This window comes from Apteryx rowi, unplaced genomic scaffold (genome assembly GCF_003343035.1).
Source record: "Apteryx rowi isolate R43461 unplaced genomic scaffold, aptRow1 scaffold_25, whole genome shotgun sequence".
Classification (NCBI taxonomy): domain Eukaryota; kingdom Metazoa; phylum Chordata; class Aves; order Apterygiformes; family Apterygidae; genus Apteryx; species Apteryx rowi.
Genome location: NW_020448863.1, coordinates 3810984 through 3834577, shown reverse-complemented (window position 1 = coordinate 3834577; position 23594 = coordinate 3810984). Strand labels below are relative to the sequence as shown.

The window sequence follows — 23594 nt, the reverse complement described above, 5'->3', positions numbered from 1 at the left end:
TGGTTTCTTCAAAGTTGCAAGAGTAAACAGTAAAAGCTCAGGCATGTAAACCTCTGCGCATGGAATTTTCTTCAGCTTCAACTGAATTTCTTTCTTTGAGCAGTTTGCAGACTTAATCTCCCAAATTCAACTCCCAAATTAAGACTCATTTCAGTCTCCTAAAATCCCCAAAACATAAATTATGATTTTCAAGGGTAGCTGTTGTGGGGTGAAGCCTCATGCAAATAAACCAGCTTCAAAAGTCTGATTTTCAGAGGTCAAGTGCTCTGCACTCATAAAAGCAAGACATTTCAGAGATATCCCAGATTAGATGACCAAACACCTGAATTACTTTTAAGATGTGGCTTTCATGTTTAAATTGAAAAAGTAAAATCTTCTAAGTTCATCACCCTACGGATAGTCTGTCAGTAATAAGGCAAAGGAATGAATGGACAGTTTCTCTGTTATTCTGATGCATGAACCATGATGTGACTTGAAGCACTGCAGTTAYCAGGGTTATCAGTCCCAAACCTTTAATTACCAATTCACCTAAAACAAAACTATAAAGAATAAGGCAACCAAAAAAAMCACCAAAGCCATTTGAGTATTGTTATACTTAAAATAACCAGCTAAGATGGTGAATGCACCTGCTAAATAGTCTCAGAATTGTTTTGCAGTTTTTCCCCTGTGATGCATATCTGCAGATGGAGTATCACGGCTTGTCTTTACAAAGCACTATACTGATTTACACAGTACTTTAATGACACATCAAACTGGGATCATTACCTTACTCAAACCTCATGCACAGAACAAGGCAAGGTTTGTCAATAAATACCATCTTTTATGAGACTAATATAATGGGGAAAACCAGACATACTTTTGGGCACATTAGTATATTGACTATTTTTTCAATCTATACCAGTTGGTCTAATGAAAAATACTTGTCATGGTTAGGTCCCAAGACCACAACCACACTGCCACTCTTACCTGTGAGAGATACAGAGAAATGAACTGTATTGATTTATAGTTTGTTTTTCGGCTTCTTATCTTTCAATACTAAGTAAAGAAAAACAGCATTAGCACTGGAAAGCAAATCACATCTAGCATTCCTTTTCACATGAGAATGTTTTTTCCTACATTTCTAAAAGAATATATCACTCATTGCTATCAAAGCAACAAATCTCAGACTCTATATAAGCTGGCGAAATGTATTACAAAGATTCCAACTTCAACTTTCATCAGTTGACCTGAATGCATTGTTATCACTGGGAGCCCTACTATATAGACAAGACTCCTGAAGCGTAGGTATCTCTGAAAAGAAAGTCTAACATCTATGGAGGCAAACTAATGTTCCCATGAAATGGTGCTGAATGCAGTCACTAAATGGTGCTGAACTTGATATCTCCAGGATTATATGTGCTACTAGAATCTGTTTCAAGTGATTTTGCACCTTTTTTTTGAAAATTGGTTATTTTCTGAAGCGTAGCCAAACATACCTGTGCATATGTGCCTCGTTCTTCATGTCTGTGTGCTTGTCTCTGTCTATCATTTTCATTCACTCAGAGAAAATGTAGGTTCTGAGAGGAAATAGTATAGGAAGATAATTCAGGTCTTACCAGGATTTCTTTTAAGCATGTGTTCTGCTTCTATAGCTGTTATCTGTGAGACTGTGGTGAACACATGGGCACAATGTACAGATGCCCGTTCCATACAGTAACGATGGTAAATCTGTCTCTCTCCTGCTTCCTTGTCAATGTCAAACTGTTGAACATCAAAACAAACAAAAAAGACACCTGAATGATATGTCACTTCAAACTTGTTATCACAAAGTAGGTCTCTCATTATAAATCTTATTTTCCCAGGGAATAAACTTCAAAGACTTTGAAGGAGCAAGATTAGTTTCAGTTACAGAATCACAGAATCACAGAATCACTGAGGTTGGAAGGGACCTCTGGAGATCATCTAGTCCCACCCCCCTGCTCAAGCAGGGTCACCTAGAGCACATTGCACAGGATTGCATCCAGGCGCGTTTTGAATATCTCCAGAGAAGGAGACTCCACCACCTCTCKGGGCAACCTGTTCCAGTGCTCTGTCACCCTCACAGTGAAAAAGTTTTTCCTCATGTTAAGATGGAAGTGTCTGTGTTTCAGTTTGTGCCCATTGCCTCGCGTCCTGTCACTCGGCACCACTGAAAAGAGTCTGGTCCCATCCTCTCGACACCCTCCCTTCACATACTTGTACACATTGATAAGATCTCCTCTCAGCCTTCTCTTCTCCAAGCTAAACAGGCCAAGCTCTCTCAGCCTTTCCTCATAAGAGAGATGCTCCAGTCCCCTAATCATCTTTGTGGCCCTTCGCTGGACTTGCTCCAGTAGTGCCACATCCCTCTTGTACTGGGGAGCCCAGAACTGGACACAGTACTCCAGATGTGGCCTCACCAGGGCTGAGTAGAGGGGGAGAATCACCTCCCTCAACCTGCTGGCAACACTCTTCCTGATGCACCCCAGGATACCATTGGCCTTCTTGGCCACAAGGGCACATTGCTGCCTCATGCTTAACTTGGTGTCCACCAGCACTCCCAGGTCCTTCTCCGCAGAGCTGCTTTCCAGCAGGTCAACCCCCAACCTGTACTGGTGCATGGGGTTATTCCTCCCCAGGTGCAGGACCCTGCACTTGCCTTTGTTGAACTTCATGAGGTTCCTCTCTGCCCACCTCTCCAGCCTGTCCAAGTCTCTTTGAATGGCAGCACAGCCCTCTGGTGTATCAGCCACTCCTCCCAGTTTTGTATCATCAGCAAACTTGCTGAGGGTGCACTCTGTGCCTTCATCCAGGTCATTGATGAAGAAGTTGAACAAGACTGGACCCAGTACTGACCCCTGGGGGACACCGCTAGCTACAGGCCTCCAAGTTCCTGCATGACTGTGAAAAAAGGCAGCTGAGAAAAGGACAGAGTCCCAGATTAATGATCCCACGAAAGGTAAGGATCTGTGCTGTTTGGCTTGCTGGCTGGCCACATTTTGTGCTGCTTTCTGCCTGGACATTTTGGAGAACTTGGGAGAGCAGGGAAATTGAAAGTAACTGAAGGTATATATATAKAGAGAGAGGACAAAAAGAATGAGGATGAAGAGAGGATCTGAGGACTAGGTAGGCAGGAGAGAAATGGAGTTATTGGTGTGGAGAGGTGGGATGTAAGGACTCAGTCACAAATCCACAGGAAAACAAAGAAAATGGAAAATGTGGTATTTTCTATTCCTCAGAAGTGCTGTTTCACCAATTCCATCACTATTACTTGCTGTTCCTTTTGGTTAAATTTGAACTCCGTTAATTTCTAGAGACAGACCTAAGTTAAACTCTTGGATAAAAACATCCAAAGTAAATAAGAAGTAAATAAGAAGTAAATAATAAAGATAAAAAGTAAATAATAAAGATAATAAATAAAGAATAAAGATAAAAGAATATTTCTACTTCACCTTTAAACCTTGCAGCTGTCATTTTTCTTACTGAGTTGAATGAAAAAAAAAAGCAAGTGAGCAAAACTCATGTCTGGACCACTCCAAGTTTTAACTACAAAGTCAGATGCAAAGGATTCATCTTTTCCCCATCTCCAGTTTCTACAGCTCCCTACTTAAATTCCCTACTATGGTTGCAATTATAAAGGACATTCTTTATAATCCATCCCAATTAGTGTCATAATGTTATTACGCATTGCTAATATTGGCTTGCAGCTAGAAGTGGCAGCATTTCACTCATGTATGCTGAGATTCATGTAAATAACTGTGTGTTAGACTTGTATTTGCAAAATTCTTCTAGGACTGGGAATAAAGAGACCGTTTAGGAAATAAAAGCTATCCTTTCTGTCCCTGTTGCACAGACTTGCGGGCACACAAAGAAATGAGTGAAACAAAAACTCATAACAGCTGTCCAGTGGGAACATTATCCTGACAGGAGGGAAATGCACAATGCCTATGAAGCCCATGCCTAAATGTTCAAATGTTGACCACTGATGTCCACTACAAATCCACTACAATGCAGTCTAAAAAAGAATAATGATAATCAGGTGTCAATGATTACAATTAAATGGCAATTCTTAGTCTTACATGATCTTTCACTTCTGGGAATATCAAGGTTACCCTCCCAAGGTCAACAGCATGGGCACCAAGTAGACCATGTGAGTTATGTAGAGAATTACAATAACTCTCCCTTAACTAGATTTTTCATGATTCTAGCATGCCTAAGACTGACACAGAATACATGTGCCTCAGTAGGACAGGCAAATACACACTTTGTGCTTTGATACTCTAAGTAAGCATTTAGATAGATTTGTGAAGATTTGTGAAGAGATCAAATATTAAAAATAACTTCCATGATCTGAGTTTCATCTCCAGTGCAATTCTGATGACAGAACTGCCATTATCATTATTGTAATGAGCTCTGTCATTATCACCACCTAATGCTAGGTGCACAGGACGATTTTGACTGCATTTGACTCCTTACCTTTACGGGCCATAATGGATTTAACCATTATTATAAATGGAGAAGACAGCACTAGCTATACTTAGGACTGTTTGATCTTCGTCATGGCTAGTCCTTGCTTTCAGTACTTTAGAACTGAGTCAAAAGTAAAGGTATTTATTTATATTACAGCTTTTCATGCTAAGCACATGTTTAAGATTGGTATAAAACATGTTTTGAGAAATTTCACCAAATGTGAATGACTTCAGAGAACAAGATTTAAGAAAATCATTTTTTATTTTTCTATATAGATAGGTATAAATAAAGATGTAGCTATTGACATTTTACAACTGTTTTGCTGAAAAAACTTCAGTGCTTTTAGCCACAGAGCACTCTAATTTTGCAGTGGTGCTACGTAGCTGGTAGGAAAGGGACTTCCACTACATCTGTTGAAAATACCATCCTAATGTGATCAAAAAAGTAGCCTTGAAAAATCTCAGCTGAAAAGTTCCAGAGAAATGATGAAGTTCRTTATCTGCATTCTCTGAAGAGTCTGCTAACAGTGAAGTAAGACTTGCTCTGTAATAACTCTTCCAGTCTAGACATACGGTGTTAAACAATAAAATTAAAAACATGGAAACTCTTTCCTGCGTTCTCAGAACTGCAATTATTGCCATGTACGCGTAACTCAAATATAGATGAAACGAGCAAAGGAGAGAGCACAAACTGAAACAAGGTGCAAACCTGGGAGGAGGAGCTTGGCAGGGGAGGCTTGCAGAGACAAGCACAAGAGGAAGAGGCCAACAAACAGGATGGCTACTTCCCATTGCTATCTGTTATTTCATTAATTCCAGTGGTGGAGGACTGTGTTGTAGACTAAGGTGCCTGACCCAATGTGACCTCTTCTGATATTGGTGATCATATGTCAGAATTTCTAAGCTTGTCAATGTGATTTTTAGGAAGCTAGGAAATATACTTTACGACATAACATGCTATACTGTTTTGCAATTGTATCATCATATATCACATTTTCCACAATCCCCATGAGCATTTTAGTGCATGAAATACGGCCATGTCACAAAAGAAGATCTTTCCTCCAGAACATACACCTCACTTGTTGCAGAAGTTGAATGGTAGGAAAAGCACAAGGTAGGAGGGTAGAGGGAAGAGAAAACTAAAGCTGAATTAATTTGACTCCTGAGAGTGCCACAGGGCTCCAGCATGATGGTTGGCTTACCCTAGCCCAAAACTCTGAGGTTTTAAAGTACTAGATACTGTCAACTCCACTAAAAGCCATTAAAAGCTCCCCTAAAAAATGTGGACAATGTAGTTACCTCCCCTCATATGGGTGTGGTAAACTGTAATTAATGTTTCTGGAGCATTGAGATACCCCTATGATTGCCGCAGTAAAATGGCTCTTAAGAAAATAAGAGATTTGGTATTCAGAGCAGAAATCTTAATTTCATGCAGTAAATAAGGTAGGAGGCTGCACTCTGAACAGTAAAATCCAAAATCATTATGATTGTTCAACCATTCTGTATACCGAAGATGTGAAATGGGGCAGTTCCTTACAGCATGCTGGGCAAACACACAAATAGGATGAATTACCACTGAGCAGTCAAAACTACGCAATAATTTTTTCAAATGTGTTTTTTATATTCAAAATACTGGGGAAAAAAAACAAACTAATAGGTGGCCAAACTTTGAAAGATATTTTTTCTCCATCAAGAATGGATTTTTTACAAAACTAAGTTTGGGATATGTTGGCTACCTGTAGATAAACACTCCCTCAAACGCTTCTGGGAGAAAGGTTTGTAAAAGGTTTATCCAAAGTACTGTGGCTTATTTCTTGCTACCTTTTATTTCTTCGAGTGCATGAAAACAACTAATATTTGCTCATACTCTCTTTCCCCATTGCTATTCAATTCTTCATCTTCTGGAAGTTGGAAAGATTTTATTATGGAGATGCTGGTATGACTTTTGGCCCATTTTTCAAAGGTACACAAATCTATTAGCAAGTAGAAACTGATGTCACATAGTTCTCACATTTCATCCATTCTCCTTCTCCTGCAGTTTCAGTCACCAATTAATATAGCAAGATCTTGTCCTTTGATCTCACTTATAAGGTGGGGCAAGGAATTGCATTGTGTATCTCTAAGAGGGCTGGATGAGTGACTTCAGAAAATAATAGTCTTAGAGAAGTTGAATGGAACTTAACTGATGAGACTGTACAACAATGCAGAAGACAAATTTATGCCACACAAGGAGTAGTGCGCAGACAGCTGAGCTTACTGTGACAGCATGAGCTCTAGAACTATAGAGGCAACATGGGGCATGGTTCTGTACTGAACTTATAAGCTAACACACTGAAACAAAGGAGAACACCAGTGCAGTTAGTCTTCTTTTCAACCRCAAACCAATGTTTCTGCTCAGCAATATGTTCTGCTGTCTGGATGCACCAGCTTGTCAGCCCAGGCTCAGGCATCTGTAAACTGTACTCCACAGCTTTCATGTTCAGAGACAGCAAAGTAAAATATCTCTGAAGTGCCTCATGCTTATTTTTGTTTGTTTTCTRTATATCGGCAAATAGGAACACTAGCAAAGCCACAAACAAAAGTTATATTGAAAGAAAAACAGATCTAAGTTGGATTCTGTGTTTTTTCCCTCTGTAGCTTTTAAGGGCCAACCTCTTCAATATCCATTTCACTGTACATGTGTAAATATTCCATTGCTCTTAGTGAGGGTTCCCTCCCATTCTGACTTTTAGTAACTGAGCAGACTAAATACAGATAATGGCAAGGATTAGAGGGGAAAATGCTTCCCCTATAAAGCCACGCTAATTTCACAGCAAAACAGGAAGAGGTTCCACAGACATAATATTTTTGACAAAAACTTCTGTTTGGTGTAATGCAATCCTGAGAAAAAGACTGAACTAATTTCTCTCCTTTCTATGGATCCATGTGATGAACATACCACTTCATTCATGACTTAACAGTTGGCATGTTAGGTAACAGTTGGCACAGTAGGTAATCACTGAAACTCCAAGAATGACATTCCAGTTAAGAGAGTTAATGCAATCCTTGAATGTAAAAAGAAGAGAGGGCCAAGCAGTTATGGGGAAGTGGTATTATGTTTCTCTTGGAAACAGTGAAACAATAACTGAGATAATAAATTCAGTTCAGACTTTCACATTTCAAACTGAAAAGACAAACTGCAAAGGGTTTAGAAATGCACAAGAAGAATGATTTGAGTGCAGAAAAGGATGAAAAAATGCACTAGTTACGTAAAAACTTGCCTGAGAGACAGGTAACTTATTTGTCTACATACAACTTCCAGATTCTGACACAGGACTATGCTTTCATAGAGCCAAAAAAGTATGAGGAAAGCCAATGGAAGGTAAACCAAGACAAATTCAGATCGGAAATAAATTACATAGCTTTGATAACGAACAACTTTGTGACAACTTTGCATAGGTAATGTAGACWCCCTTCATCACTTGAACCTTGCTGCAAGAGTGGATGACATTTTTAAAATTAGTTGTTATCTCATGGTTTAGGTTTGATGAAGAATTTGTTAGCTGAGGATTTTAGGCAAAGAGTGAAATGATATTTTCTGGTCTTCAAAATCCATGACCTACTGAAGTTCATAAAATGATTCTACAGTGGAGGCAGGAACAGTCAGGAGTAGGTCCGAAATTCAAATTTCTTATCTATTGAGAGGTGAAACAAAGATCTTCACTTCGAGCGTAATCACATTGAGCTCCTATTGTCTGAAGCATTTAAGAATTCCTCCTCTTTTCAAAATCCAGCTTACATCAGATTTAACTCCCACCAATTGTTATCTTGTGCAATTAGAACTTTAATTCTTGTGCCAAATCTTGTGCTTTGGCTCATGTGCCAAATAAGAATGAATTTTACACTTCCTGACTTAAGTCAGATTTCCATTAGCTGTTCTACTAATAAAGCAGATCAACTTTGCATAACAGTGAGCTCAGTGACAGTGCTGTACTAAAAGGAATAAGAGCTTGCGCTCCTAATTGCCAGCATAAAACTCCTGACTGTTCATTTCATCTGTGATTTTAGTGCTTTTCCTGTTAGATCTCTTAATGCAGAATTATCCACTATTTTGCAAACTATATCTTCAGTTCTACTTGTGTGATCTGAATGTAAAAAGCTGCTAGGTCTGAATAGAAATGTTACACACTGGCAGGGCATCCTTATATAAGATAAAAAGCTACGAAGAATGAGACTAAACTTTTTTTTTCTTCTCCTTAGAGCACTTTTTACTTTATAACTCGATGTGATTCTTTTAATAAGAAACATCAGAGACCGAAACCCCCAAACTTCTCCACTTTACCTGACCAGTGCTCCTGGAACCATTTTCAGATGATCACTTCTAAGACAAAATTTCAGGTTAGACCATTTGCCCAAAAAACTATTCCTGATGTAGTCACCTACTCACCCAGGAATTAACCTGGAGCTAGTGTCTCTCAGTCAATTTATGAAAGGTATTGGTCTATTTGAAACCCTAGGAGGGTGAAATAAGACCACTAAAACAAAAAGCCAACCCCAATAAACAGATGGGACCACTATGAAAGATTAACATTCTTGATCCTCGGTCCGAAAAGACTCTGAGAAGTCAGTTGCTGCTGAAGAGAAAAAGGCTCCAAAGAGTCAGAACTTATCCACAGAACTTCCTACCTCCTAGATTAGCTATTTTGGTTCAGTTTTCCTAGCAACAAACAAAACTTTAGTTTTGTGAAGTGAAAGCTACACTGGACTGGGAGACACTGGGAAAGAGYGCATTGCTAGTTGGACTATTTAGACCTGCAAAACTTCTTAAGCATAGTTAAACTTATGATAATATCTCTGCTGGGAATTAAGCTCAGAACATGCCCTGCTTATTACTGAAATCAGAAAATGTTGACTTTGTAAGAATTCAAGCCAGTAACCTATAGGCAGCGTTAGCAGTCCCTGACTCAGCCTTTACCCAGAGTTCTTCAGATGCTTAAAAGTAAATAGAAATATCAAACACTAGTAGTTACAGTTCAAGTCACTTTCTGTTTTGTTCTTTTTGCTTTCCCTGCCTTCCTCCGTCCAGCATCAGTGTGATTTAAATGTGAATCAAGTAAACAAATAAAATGTACACAGAGAAGCTGTTACATGGTTGTTACCTCAGGGATCCTTAGGTCAGACAGCCTATCTGTTGCTGTTACATGCTGCTGAGGACACAGCAGTGTTACTCCTGGTATTCACTGTGCTCCTGTGTACGCTGTTAAGGGTTTATCCCTCATTTTTGCAGCRGAGCAGGAGCAGCTGAGCTCCCCCCAGTCCAGTGGAGTTAAGTAAGTCTGTAAGCATATAAGAACTGTATATTCTCATATGGTAATACTGTATGAGAACCAGAATCCTGTCTCTGATTGAGGCAAATAGCAGATGACTCAGGAAGAGGCCCAGAACCAGACAATGTTATTGTGTTACATCCCTAGTGTATTCTCCTAGCTTCCAGCAATCTACAGCTCCAATTTACCAAGCTGAAGAGGTTTTCAGTCCCCCATTTATTCTGGCCATTGGGGAGTACACTTCTGAGACACATGACAGCATTGAGGCTACACAGCCTCCTCTCTCCTTCCCACCACTTAGATCTGGTCACTATCCACAACATCAGTTCCATAATGTTGGTGCTACTCATATATGAACTGATTGTTAAATCCCCTCTCGTGCTCCCAAATCCTGAAAATGGCTTGCTACAACTCACAGACTGACAACAGTTCATGAAATAGAGAGTCATCTCTTCAGTTCTGGTGGCCTACAGTTTAAGCCTCTAAGAGGTTTCAGGAGTCTGTAATGAATCATGCCTCACAGTGTAACCCTTCATCACCCTTCAATAATTAGTTCTTAATTTTTCCCCAAAGGACTAGGATAGACTGAATGGCGAGTTTTTGTGGATCCAGCATTTGAGGGCTAACAGAACACCACATGGAGCTCTCCCTTCCAGTTCTATCATCTGGTGGGGAATGGTGACTTGAGCTCTTCTTTGTTCACAGGTGTGCTCAATAAAATGTCAGTCAGCCTGCACTGCACAGCCCTTTGCATGATCCTTGATGCTGATATTCATTCCAAAGAGCATGGCACTTGGGCCAAAGTCATCCCTGGTCTAAAGCTACTGACTTCAATGGCTTAGAGAATACATTTGATATTTGTGTCAGTTGGCACATACTGATATTTGTTAGTAAGGTGAATCAAAGTGGTATTTTCCACAGTGGAATTCAGATACAAGCTCTTACTTTTCTCAGGAAGTGAGAGCTTCTCACTGCTTCTCAGGAAAGAAACAAAAAAATCTCTGTAATCCTTCATATTTTTGAAAGAGCCTTTTCAATGCAGCTTGTATCTTCTGGTCCTGCTTATTGACAGGAGTGGTGTAAAACTGAGGTGAGAGGGTGCTGCAGTGTGTGTGCGCATGTGTGTGTACAGAGAGGGCAGGGCAATAGACAGTGGAGGACAAATGGAGAATGTTTTACATTATCAGAGCCAACAGAAGAGAGTGGCGTAAGGAAGAAGAACGTACTGCTCACACACAGCACCTGGGACACTATGAAAAGACAGAGAGAAAGGACTGTGAAGGACTTCAACATTGCAGAAAAGCACTTGGTCTCAGAGACCTGAGCAAAGCTCTCTCTAGCAGGCATTCAAACACAGCTTTCTTTGGACTGTGTTGGGGACTAGAAAAGGGGGACTAGAAAAGGGAACATGAGGTTTCCTCTCTTCTCTGTAGAAGCTGTGTATGCCTGTCTGTCTCCAGGCACTACTAGACCATTCACTTTCCTCTTGCACTACAATCATTTTCCTGTGATCTCTGGCACAGCATATACCAGAGTTGCATCTTTCCCACACATCTCAGCTGCTGCACGTAAAACTGGTGGAAGATATGTACTAACCATGAAATTCTAATCAGAAGTGAGAGCTTAAATTCATTTATTATCATGCTCTAAAGGAAAGTTATGCAATTGTCCTGAAACAGGAAAACTAGCTATTATGCTTAAACATTAGGAAGACCTGGAGAATCTTTATCACTGGAATTATCACTTGTTTGACCTTAGTAGTTTACTACTAGAAGACAGCAACAAGAATATCCTCTGAAGTCTTGCCTATCTGTATCATTTAATGACTGTACTCTAGATCAACCCCTTATGTTTCTCAACTGGCTTTTGGGCCAGGCTGACCTTTTTACAGCCAAAGGAGCCTTCATTAAGACAGCTGATCTCTTAGTAAATGTTAACTTTGCCAGGAAGAGATTTATTACCTTGCAAGCATGTGAAACAGTAGTGTAACAGCTTGGCATCATTTCCTGTATTAGTACCTTTAAATGGCAATCTTTACACAGAAGGCATAAAGGATTACAGTGTAGAAATCCATAAGTCTCCTCCCTTAAATTATATTCACAGCATTATAATAATACTTTAAACAGATACATATGTTTCATTCAATGTATTCTTAGAATAAAAGTTGAATATATATTTCTATATTTATCACATAGGTGATAGTTACCGAAGAGATTCCTAAAGCTTTGCTGTGGGATGGACAATACTTTATCAAATAAAATTGGCCATGTCATGTGCGAGTAGCACAAACAATATGAATACTGTGACTAGCATATAAATACAGTGAAATCTGTAAGTCTGTTCAGATGAAGATCATGACTTTCTTTTGAGTACACGGGCAAGGGTGAGGACCCCAGGTTATCATGCAGTAAAAAAAACATTGCTTTTGAGAAAGGCAGACTATTTTGGCCAGCCTATTTATAGCTCACCAAATTAACCAGAATACAAAACAAAACAAAAAAACTTAGAATTTCCATTACAAAAGTAAGGAAAATCTCTGACATAGTATTTTTAACACCAGTCTGTAAAACTATTGGCATTCTCTATTTTTTACTCTAATTACTTATTTTAAAATGCATGTTTTTAATTACGGCTTCTTTATTTACAATTTATGTGCAAGACTGCAAAGATCAATTAATAAAGTTACTGCTGAAAATTCCCCACTTTCTCAAGCATTAATGTTGAAACTGCATGTTCTTTCATTTTAGTTCTCTCCAGAGAAGAAAATAATTTAATGCAACTTAAAACTAGGTTTCACATATGCAGATTGGGTGAATATGAGGGGGTAGGAATGTCTAGACTACTGAAACTTGGGTCTGACAGCATCACTGGGTTATTCATGCTGCCTCATTAATGCATCTAGTTAAGATATCTATTTTAGGATACTAGTTTTCCTAGGTGATGTAAGGAGACAGATCTTTCAGATGGTAATTGGAAGATCCTTGCATTACACTGACTCTGGAAGAGCCAGTGTAACTTGGTTGATGATACAGGGAGCTGAGGAGGCACCTATGTTAGCTACCTCAGATTGGGTAGAGAGAATTCCCTCTAAACTACCATGCTGCAGCCCTGTGTGCATATCAGTAAATGAGTAGAGCCAGTCCTTTATCCTTAGCATGTTCAGTAGATTCAGTAGTTGCCTTTAGTAAAGAAAAAAAAGAAAAGAAAAAAGTAGGAAGGCGAATGACTGTTTCCTTGGACTATGAGGGAACAGTAATCTATTCTGTGCTTCTGAATGAGGACAGTAGCACACTACTGCATGGGCCTTGCCTTTGGAAGACACACAAGCTTGACACACTATGGAACAAACATCAAACACATTGCCAGCTGAGTCATCTTCGTTGACTTTAGTGAAGGAATTGCATTGAGATAGTGAATGGGGCAGTTGTTTTAACCTTTTAGCTACCTCTACCCTCAATAAATTCTGGAATGCAAAAAACTCTTGAACTCAGTCCAACCTTTTAGCTACCTCTACCCTCAATAAATGCTGGAATGCAAAAATCTCTTGAACTCACTCCATCTATAACCACATTAGAAAATCCAAGATCATGCAGTGTACCTCTGCTGAGAGCAGTACTAAAGACATTTGGGTTCTTGAAATGTTGGTTTGTGCTATGATTTGAGGGCAAAGAGACTAGCAAAAACCAAAACTACTAGACAGTTTACAAAAATTCCAAGAAGCAGATGTGGGTATTTTAATCTCGGAAAATACCTCCTATGTTTCTCATTAACAAATGAGGTCTAGTCTGAAAAGCTTGAAAACAGAGGGACTTCTTATGACTTACAAAGATTTAAGAGGTAGGTTGGGGAAAAAACAACCCTTTAATAGAATCCTAGGGTAATTTTAGCAAGGGAAGGGCTACTGTCTATTTTTTCCTACAGTCTTTCACTAAGAAAGAGTACTGTGAGGCTGCACCTGAAGTGTCAGACGATGACTACAGCTGAATGGCTTTTACATACTCTGCTTACTCATTCTGCTATAGTAAGTCACAAACAGTAGCATCCATTGCTCTGAGTTAATTATCTTTTCTGAACATGAAAGGAAGATTTGCAAAGGCACTAGACTTGCGGTGATGACTGGGCACGTAACTACTCTCCCCTTGCTTTTGAAATCTCTCATACCATTGAAAAGAAGGTGAAGAATCTCAGCTGGCAAACCCTGTAGTGCTGCATCATTATTCTGTAAGTTAGTGGATTGGACTAAACCACTGACTTGACTAGAAGCTGAATGAGTTGCAGTTCTTTGCCATGTAAAATCTGGTAACTCAAAGTTCACTGAAGGTAGTGTAAACACTCTTGACTCCACTGAGTTTAGAATCAGTCACAGAGACAAAGGCACTCAGACCTAGAAACCTCATGGCCTGAGGTGTCAGTAAATGGTTAATACCATTTCCTGTGCTCTGGAACTGACAAGCTACCACTGCAGTGGGACAATCACAAATGATGACACAAGACAGAACATACAATATGTGGTGTAGCACAGTAAACAGAAAAAGGTGCCAGGGGTTGATTAGCTGAAAGCAGAGGGAATGAGAAAAAAAATCTCTTACCTGGTCAAGATTGTTGTAGAAATCTATACTGGCTGCACATAGATATCTTCCAAGAAGAGTGGCATGAGTAGTGAAAATTGTGGCAACAGGAAGTTTCTGAGATCGAGAGAGGATTAAACCCACTCCTGCTTGCCATTCATGAAAGTGGGCAATTATGTTGGGCTTGTCATCAAACTGACAGGAAAGCTGAAAATAATTAGAAGGAAAACAGATGAAACGCACATAATCCTGCTCATCACCCCAGTCTCAGAAACTTCTTTCATGCCTTCTTCTGTAGGCTTTCTTTCTTTCATATGACTAAGTAGAACAGCGTTTTAACTGGCCATGTGTCTTAACTCCAACCAGCCCTAATCCTTAGCCCAAGGAGAAGCACAGGCTGCATTAGTGCCTCAGAACAGCATCCTTTCTAGTGTGCTGGAGAGCTCTGGTAAGCACAGTCGTTCCTCATTTTTTCAATCTGCTTTTCTGCTGTTGAAAATGTCATTTGGCTAAGAAAATCATAGGCCCCTCTAATGGACTGATGATTCTCCAGATTAACAAAGTTTTCTCCCCTCAAGTAGGCTGTGGTAGAGTAATATGTGAAGTCACAATGCTGTCATCATTTTCTGCTGTCTGTCTATATTCCCTGTGCAAGGTAATATCTAACAGCTAAAATACACAATGCTCACTGGCTTCAGGGACAGTTTGTGAGTGTGACTCCCTGACTAGACAGGACAGAAAAAGGTAGTTTGAGATCCTACCTGTAAGAGAATGCAGTGTCAAATAAGGGAGTTAAGAAGTGACAGTAAAGACGCATCACATTGCGCACAGAGCACCTCATAGAAACATATTGTTAACCAACCGCTTAAGATCTCAGTTATAAATACAAATTTGATCTAGAATAAGTAGCAACTTTCTTAAAGTCATAGGTTTCAAGCTGTATGGAGAATAGCAGCCACATCCCAAAGCTGATGTGCAGTGCAAAGCCAGTGCTGTCAAAACTGAGGTTTTAAAACCTCTGAATTTGAAAACTGTACCTCTTTTAAAAACCAGGCTGTTAGTGATCCAAAAATCACAGCATCGTTGGCTTCTCGGTCATGAAAAGGGATCCCTATGTTGCTAACATCCCAAAATTCGCCTTTCCATCTGTCCAGATTCCAGGCTGCTGATCCTATATCAAACAATAAGACRTATGGGGTGCCTTCTATCAGCCATCTTCCAAAAAATACCTATGGAAAAGAGGCAAGGATATTACCAGAAAATGTTACAAAGTGAACATTGAGGACAATTTCTGCCACTACTTTCATCCATCAAGTCTTCCAAATTTACTTAAATATTTACATTTTTTATATTATATACATAAGGGTTATATAACTATTTGGAAATATATGAACAGTCCCATATACCCAGGATTTGTGGTTTGCTTGCAAAATAAATGGAGTAATAATGGACCAAAGGTTGGGGGTAAAAGGAAGCTACAATCTTTAAGAACATTTTTTAAGACTTTTATCCTATATTTTCATTGCAATGTTAAATTTTTTATGGAAAAAGTTTAGGAAGACTATACTTGGTTGAAGACTTATCTTATGTTCTTATTGAGATATCTATGCTATTTTTGTTCTTATTTCAAAATTATTATTATTTTCTCTCAAAACAGATTTGTCACCAGTTCTTTGCCATTTATGTGAGATTACCAGTGATGGCTATTGTAGGACAGAAGCTTGGGATCTGTACCTATCACCACATTTCCTTATCCTGCCCATGCAGCATAGTTGATGTCCTTTGGCAGAGTGGGAGGATCAATCGGGATGAGTAATAATACCTAAAACCGCATCAGCCTACAAAATACAGCTGTCCTACTTTAACTGCATCAGTGCCATTAAACACCTCTAAGAGTATTTAGAACTACACTGATAAAATAGTGCTGCTTAGCAATATTTACACCTGCCCAAGCACAGTAGACTGAACTGTCATAGACAACACAACTGGGCCAGCACTACAGATTGTACCAGTCTGTACAGTCAAATTATTTCACATTAATTCCACTAAACAAAATGGCTATAGCAGCAGAGGCTGGTCAACCAGGGAGAATGAGGTACTATAGGGAGGCCAGTGCATTTATGCTTTTTACCTCATACGAATGAATCTTTTATGCCACTATTCAGTCTCTTTTCATTCACCTACCCCTTGGTTCTCAAGAGTTCAACCCAGCACTGACACTAGAACAAGCTGGATAGAGGTTAGGTCTTGAAAACAATGAGAAAAAGACTATTAGATCTGTTCACACAAAGAATAAAGGGTGTAAATATGGAGTTAGATTGTGGCCAAGGACTACACCTGACCTGAGGAGTTTGGAAGCATTCCTAGGACTCCTGGAGAGATCCATTGTGACACATGATTAAAATCCAGACATAAATGTTAATCGGATCCAAGCACAGCTTCTAGAAACTAGAGCGTCATTATTACAGATCAAAACTATTCTTGATGTACCTGGAACAGATTTGCTGCTATAAATGAGTACACCAGCAGCACTATGTGCATGTGAGGCTGGCAGGATTGGCTGGTTAAACTGAAGGTATTGCTGGAACAACATAAAGTATATATAGAATTGCAATTCATCTGCTCCACAAGTCTTTAGATATTTTCCAAACAAAGGAGTGTTCTATAGCTTGCAGAGACAGGTCTCTGTAAGCAGCAGAAGCAACATAAAAACCTTGATCAATCACTTATGAAAATCTAAGCAGAAATAAGAAAGGGCAGTTAGATTAGACTTTTTAGTTTGAACTTCAGCCTGAACAATGCTAAGAATCACATAATGTTATTGTCCCAATAGACACTTTCCCAAGCTGTTGCACATGTATACCTGGCAATACACTTCTAAATAATACACAATAGGGCATTACCTCCCAGGAACTGCCATTGCAAAGGGTGATAAACATCACCAGTGCCACAGCTGCTGGCAGTGTGAGAAGTTTATTAATTCCTACATTAAAGTGTGTCATTCCCCTCAGCAATTCAGTCCTGTAAGAATGCTTCATGGCTGTTACCTCTCGAYGCTTTTCACGTCTGTTCTGAACACCTGCAGACAACTTTTTCTCCTTCCAGCTAACGTACCTGAAGACTAATGTTGAACCAGAGTTAAGGTGAGTTCTACATTTCTGACAATGATTTTCAAGAAAGGAGGTCATATTTGGCTTTATCATCTTTCACCACTTTTCAGGTAATCAGTTGTCCTCAAGGCTATAACTGTTTGCAATTTAGCAGCTTGTCTATCCACACCACAGATTCTATTCCCTGCAGCAGATCACCTTTATGGGAAGAAGCATTTTTATGCCCTTCTTTTCCCTAGTTTGTGGTTGGAGAAACCAAGTCATAGACAGGCTATGAGGTCACACACATCGACTGAGATCACACAGAAAACATTTGGTTAAAAACTGTGTCGGAAACACAGATTAACTCACTCCCTGTGCAACACCTTAACCTCTCTTCCTAGGGAATGGACAACTAGTTGTTTTGATCTGGAGAAGCAGATTCTTTGTCAGCTAAATACTTTTTTTTAACGTCCACTTGTGATTTGTCCCTTTCTGGCTTTCAACTCAGTATAGTGCTACATGAGAAAAACTGTGATACAGTGAAATGCTTTTCTCTGTCCAAGTTTATTCAACAGCACAAGAATGCCAAATGTAATATATGAGTTCAGTCAAAGTAAGGTCATATTATGTCTACTAAAATCTCACTGTATTTAGAGACTAGAGAAATAAGTCGTTAATCCAATTAAGTAGACTTGTAGACAAATGACTGTTAAAACCTGTAATTGGATAAACTGGTTCTTCCTCAAAAATAACCTTTAATGAATTGACTTTGCTGCTCTAACAGTGGATTCTGAGCCTTTCCCATTGTGACTTTGACCAGGACTGCTGTGTCAAGTGAAACAGCAAGAGCATTAACAAAAACTGTAATCTCCTCAGAGTCAGCTTAGTTGCTTTAGGAAGCAGTAGCACATCTAATTTACCTGACACCCTTGGCCTTTTATGGTGTCCATCGCCTTCTTAAGTGCGGGGTTTGGAGACTCACAGGCTTCCACCTGAGTCTTCACGTTGTGCTCAAAATAGGGGCCAATCAGGAAATAGTTTTCACCCCATTCGTCTGCTGTAATTTTGGCTTTTGTCTGGATCACAGTGTAAATGCCTCCCACTGCAAAAGAAGATCATAAAGAACAAAAGGTAAAAAGGGGCATAGGCCACAAAGCTCTGGAAGAGGCTCCAACCTACCTGTGAATCACAAATGCCTCTAAGTTAAAACACTTCACAAATTCAGATTTTAGAGTGAAACCTAGACTCTGTCAAATAAATAGAAGTTCAGCCTTTCACATGGGACCAGGGCTAAACCTCTCTATTTAGGAGTATGTACTGATGGCAGACCATGCGTGATCCTTATATAATAATTTCCTAATGCTTTGTTTACTCCTGAATGACTACATATGGATGCCCTAAACTTCTCTAATTTCAGATGGACACTTTCCAGCTTTAACTGTTACTCTTATATGTGATTCTTTTATTCCTCCTAGGTGTTTGAAATCATGCCACTAATATGGATCCAATATACACTTTTATTCCTATGTTGTCCCCTTTCTGGATCTTGAAATCCAGATTGGGGGGATTCAAAGCCTGAGGTTCATGCTTTCACTTTCCCTTGCCTAATCTTGGTTCTACTGCACCCCAAGTGCAGCCTCCTGCTTTTTTACTCTAGCAGTCATCATTTCCAAACATATTCTTTGTGATGTGGAAATATGTGTGGTTAGAACTCAGGTTGTGCTTCCAGCTTATTTTACACAAACCACTGAGAGAGGTTGAGGCACTGATGAATTCCATTGACTATTGACCATGAAAATGGATTTAAAGCAATATTCTTAAAGCAAAAGGTGTCATGTTCCACCACCAGTCAAAAGAGTTGCTAAAGCTTGAATGAATTTAGCCTACACTGCCAATATAAGTGCCTGCAACACCTTTCACCAAAACATTGCCCATTTTAAAAATAAATGCAATATTAAAATGTAGAAGAGAACAAGACAGCAACATCCCGTAATGAGTAAATGCAGACGTGTCTAGTCTTCTACACGGTATGCAAGGTTCACTTAGCCTCACCTTCACTTCACCTCACACTTTTCCACAGCAAGCCTTGTAATTCATGCACTGGCCAGGCAGCCTTACAACCTCCCTTTTTGTCACAGGACCCATGGTGCCAGACAGTGGGCACTTCACCATGAGAGATTCAGAAGAACAACACAGAATGCTTGGACCCAGCAAGTAGAAGAGAAGAGACAATCAGAGGCTAGGTAGCTGCTGTACATGAGAGGCACATTTGGGACAGCTCCAGTGATTTTAAAGCAGGGTAAAGATAGATAAAGCTCAAGGAGTACAAGCAAACAACACATTCATACAAGATGGCAGAAGTTTGCAGACCTGTAAATAATAGAAACAGAATTAGTGCAACAGCCACTCAAAATTTCATCCTCCACTGAATCTGGAAATGTTTTGTATTACTCCAAGCAGGATGACTGTATTATGCCTTTCAGCAATGACATCAACTTATATAAGGAGTCAGCCCTTCATGTTGCCAGTGATTGACAGTAGGCACTCCAGGCTTACTTTTTAAAAGGTACTCAAGTATCCAGAGGTGCAACTGAAGATGGTGAGAATCTTCAGATGTTACTTGATTCACCTTAAAAATCTGCCCCTCTTTACAGTAGAGCATCTGAAGTTGCTCAGCACTTTGGAAATTAGTTCCTAGACTAAGTAAACTGTATCACCTGACAACTGTAGCAAGCCCCTTCCCAAGCTTGATATCTCACAGCCCTGAGGAACTGAACAGCCAGAATCACATTTTTTATTTGTGTCCCTAGAAGAGGCATGTGTGCCTCATATTAATTCAATTAATGAAGACCCTATGACGGTCTGTACTGCATAATGCAATGTTGTGCAGACCAGCTCTTAATATGCTGGCCTAAGTACTAGAGCAGTATGTTTCCAATAGCAGGAAACATTTGTTGGGGCAATCTACTCAGGGAGAAAGGGTATCTTCTCTACATGACATTACAGACATACACTAAGTGCAGAGCCCATTTTATTTCATAAGTTTGTCTGCACATTAAGCATGAGCACCTAAAGTCCTTTTCATTCAAAATATCCCATTCAGAACACTTGAAGGAACCCTAGCCCTACTAATTTTATGTCAAGGTGTCTCAGGATGCTAGGTATTTTACAAAGAAAAAAAATGCAGTTCTAATCTACCAGCTTGCTAAGTAGAATTATTACAAAAAATTATTACACTACATAATAACTGACCTAGGAAGACCAGAATCTTATAGGTGAATGTTCCTAAATCAACCTCACAGTTCAGGAATTTCACACCATGGAACTGCAGAAGGAAACCTATGCATTGGACCATTCTTGCTTCTACTCTTTGTTTGGACCCCAAAGCTAAGAAAATAACCTATAGTCATCATTCTCTACCACAGGTGCGCTCTGGACAGGGATCTGGAGAAATCTTAGGTGAGTGACACTATATTTTCCCTCCTGGTTTCTCAGCCCACAAGCTGAGATGGACTAACTGAATAGCTTGAGTACTGACAAACATAATTTAATGATACAAGACAAGTCAAAATATTCTTAATGTAATGTAGTTACAAAGATACGAATGCTATTTGTTCTAATGGTGTGGTAAATATGTTACATGAGCATAAGGCACTTTAATCGTATATGGATAAATAAGGGGATTGGTAGAACTCTTAATCATGAAACTAGTTGGTATAAGTTGGCAGAAATACTGGGCTTATAATAAGGCAAGATTTTTGTGCAAAGCAGCCTGATGGCTTGGAAAAAAGAGAATGTATGTAATTGTAAGGTGAAAGCTACTTGGTAACATGATAAAGCCATGTATGACAAGAATACTGGGGACAGTTAGTGGTGCAGAGTGCTTTCCCCACCCTCCTGTACACTGCAAGGAGTTCAATGTTGGAATCATCAAGGTAGCCGAGTATCCACAAATATTAAAACACTGATGAGAAAGCTGCAGTTCAGGAGCTGAATACAGCCTGGAACTTCTCTTTGTATAGCCTGCAGCTGAGTGTTTCTTTTCCCAAGGTTTTGCTTAGTATCACTGTGTGTCCTAAAGTGGGCCCTGCCAAAGATGTATGTAGGCCTATTCAGCCCTCAGGTAGAAAAAGTTTTTCCCTTTGTTAGGGAAAACGGATGAAGACTGCAGCAAGGAGAGCCAAAAGTGCCTTTGAAAAAAAATGATCTGTCTTCTCGGAGCATGTGATAGGGGACACCAATCCGAATCACTGAATTCCTCCTGCTAAGTCACCGTATTTGACTGAATGCATTCCTGCCATAGCAGCTGATGACAATGGTTTTGCTTGCTACATAGCTCAAGATAGATGCCACTGTAAGTTGTCCACAAGCGCATCACAGAAGTATTTATTTATCATCATATCCAGGTGTACACATAGTATTTCTAAGATGATAAAACAAGCCTGGACCATGTCAGCACATGAAAGCCTAGGACAGGCAGGGAAGGGTCACAGAATTCTGAGGAGAACAGTGGAGAGTAACGCTCTACCATTATAATGTTTCACAGCAAGGTAAAAAACCACTTCAGGGCACTGATTTGCCAGAAATGTCATGAAAAGTACCTAAAAGGATAAAAACAAAAGTGTAGGTTTTGCAGACTGTGAAGACTCTTCAAAAAACAGCTGCAATAAAAGGTCTGGGTTACCTGGTTCCCCAAACTTCCTTTTATCTTCTTTGTTACTATGGAAATATGACTCACAGCGCATGTCTCTGCATGCGCTTTAATAACAGGAAGTGGGCAAATGAAACTGTGTGTATGTGGCAGCTGTTGGACATACCTTAAAAAAGACATTGAGAGAAGAACAGAGCAATATCTAGAATGATGTATTGACTTTGGAAATTACATTTTCCCAAAATAAATTCAAGGAACATATTATATACCGTGAAGAGATAGCTTATATTTGCTCATGTCATTGGAAGTTCCTCTCAAGGCTCCTCAGTTACTTTGAATTCACTGGAAATACTTGTGCGTGTAAGCAGTGCATTGCACATCCTACCCAGTAACAGAGTTAAGGCTCACAGTCAATATGTAAACCCTGACAGAATTCTTAAATTACTTCCAACAATTTGGTTAACCTCCCTATTCTTCCCTTAATATGACACTTTAAGGAATTAGATAGCACACCTTCACAGACAACAGGGAAGTACCGAAATCCCATGATGCTGTAAGTTTCTGGATGCAGCCTCTGAGGTTTTATTATCAAAAACAGGTTTTAAAACAAACAATAAAAGATGAAATGAGGAATGGATGCAATTACCAATATCAGGAGAGATCGGATCCAGAGATTTGGGTTGGATGGGGAATTAGCAGTCAAATGTGGATGAAGGTCTAGTTAAGTGTTTTGACCTCCACCAAAATGTTTTACTCAAATATTTTAATTTTTGAAAAATTAAAAACATCCTTGAGAGAAAAATCTTACTATCATTTCTTTTTAAAATTTATTTTGAACTTCTCCAATCAGAATAAAGGAAATGAAGTTAAAAAGGAAATCAATAACAAATCTTTTTCCCCTATATGTCTTTTCCATTCCTCCTCTTCCTCTTTTTACAGGGAAAAATAAACTCTTATGGAAAAGGGAACTAAAATGTTTGCAAAATTAGGATTTTGTCCATTTTAAAAAGTTTGACTTAAAAAAAATAGAAGATGAAAATAACATATTTTCTGAGAATAATTCACAGAATTATTTTTAAAACTTTGAATATTTTAAATACACTTTACCTTTACTATGAATTTGCCTGAAAAATTATCTGTATACCTTCAGCTGTTTTCTTCTTCCTCCATTTCAAGTTCTGGTGCATTGTTACCATTGTATATTTTAAAAACAAACAGTACTTAAAAACTTTTAATATAGGCATCAGAACTACCTAAATAAATTAAAGGACTGTGAGTCAGGAACAGTCTCCCCATATCATATCGCTACTGAGGACAGCGTTAGGCAGAAGTGGACCTAGCTTTGTGCAAGATCTAATACTATAGAAGGAGACTTGTTCTTTCTGTCACAAGCTATTATATGGAAAGACACATTGCAAACACTTTTTGTCACCTGATGAGGAAGGGGCCATAGCTTCCAGGACTACACAGGAACTGTGTTACCAAAAAATGGCTTCTGGAAGTGGGACATT

General features: G+C 39.2%; 1 protein-coding gene across 1 annotated transcript in view; it reads right to left on the bottom strand.

The window, feature by feature from the left end:
* The window catches only part of GYS2 (glycogen synthase 2), a 48868-nt gene that overhangs the window by 20050 nt on the left and 5224 nt on the right, over positions 1–23594 (bottom strand). The window contains exons 2-5 of the mRNA XM_026066906.1: positions 18353–18534; positions 15378–15569; positions 14362–14547; positions 1596–1740 (exon numbers count right to left, since the gene is read on the bottom strand). Coding sequence (XP_025922691.1) covers positions 1596–1740; positions 14362–14547; positions 15378–15569; positions 18353–18534 — 705 coding nt within the window. The remainder of the gene's footprint in view (positions 1–1595; positions 1741–14361; positions 14548–15377; positions 15570–18352; positions 18535–23594) is intronic.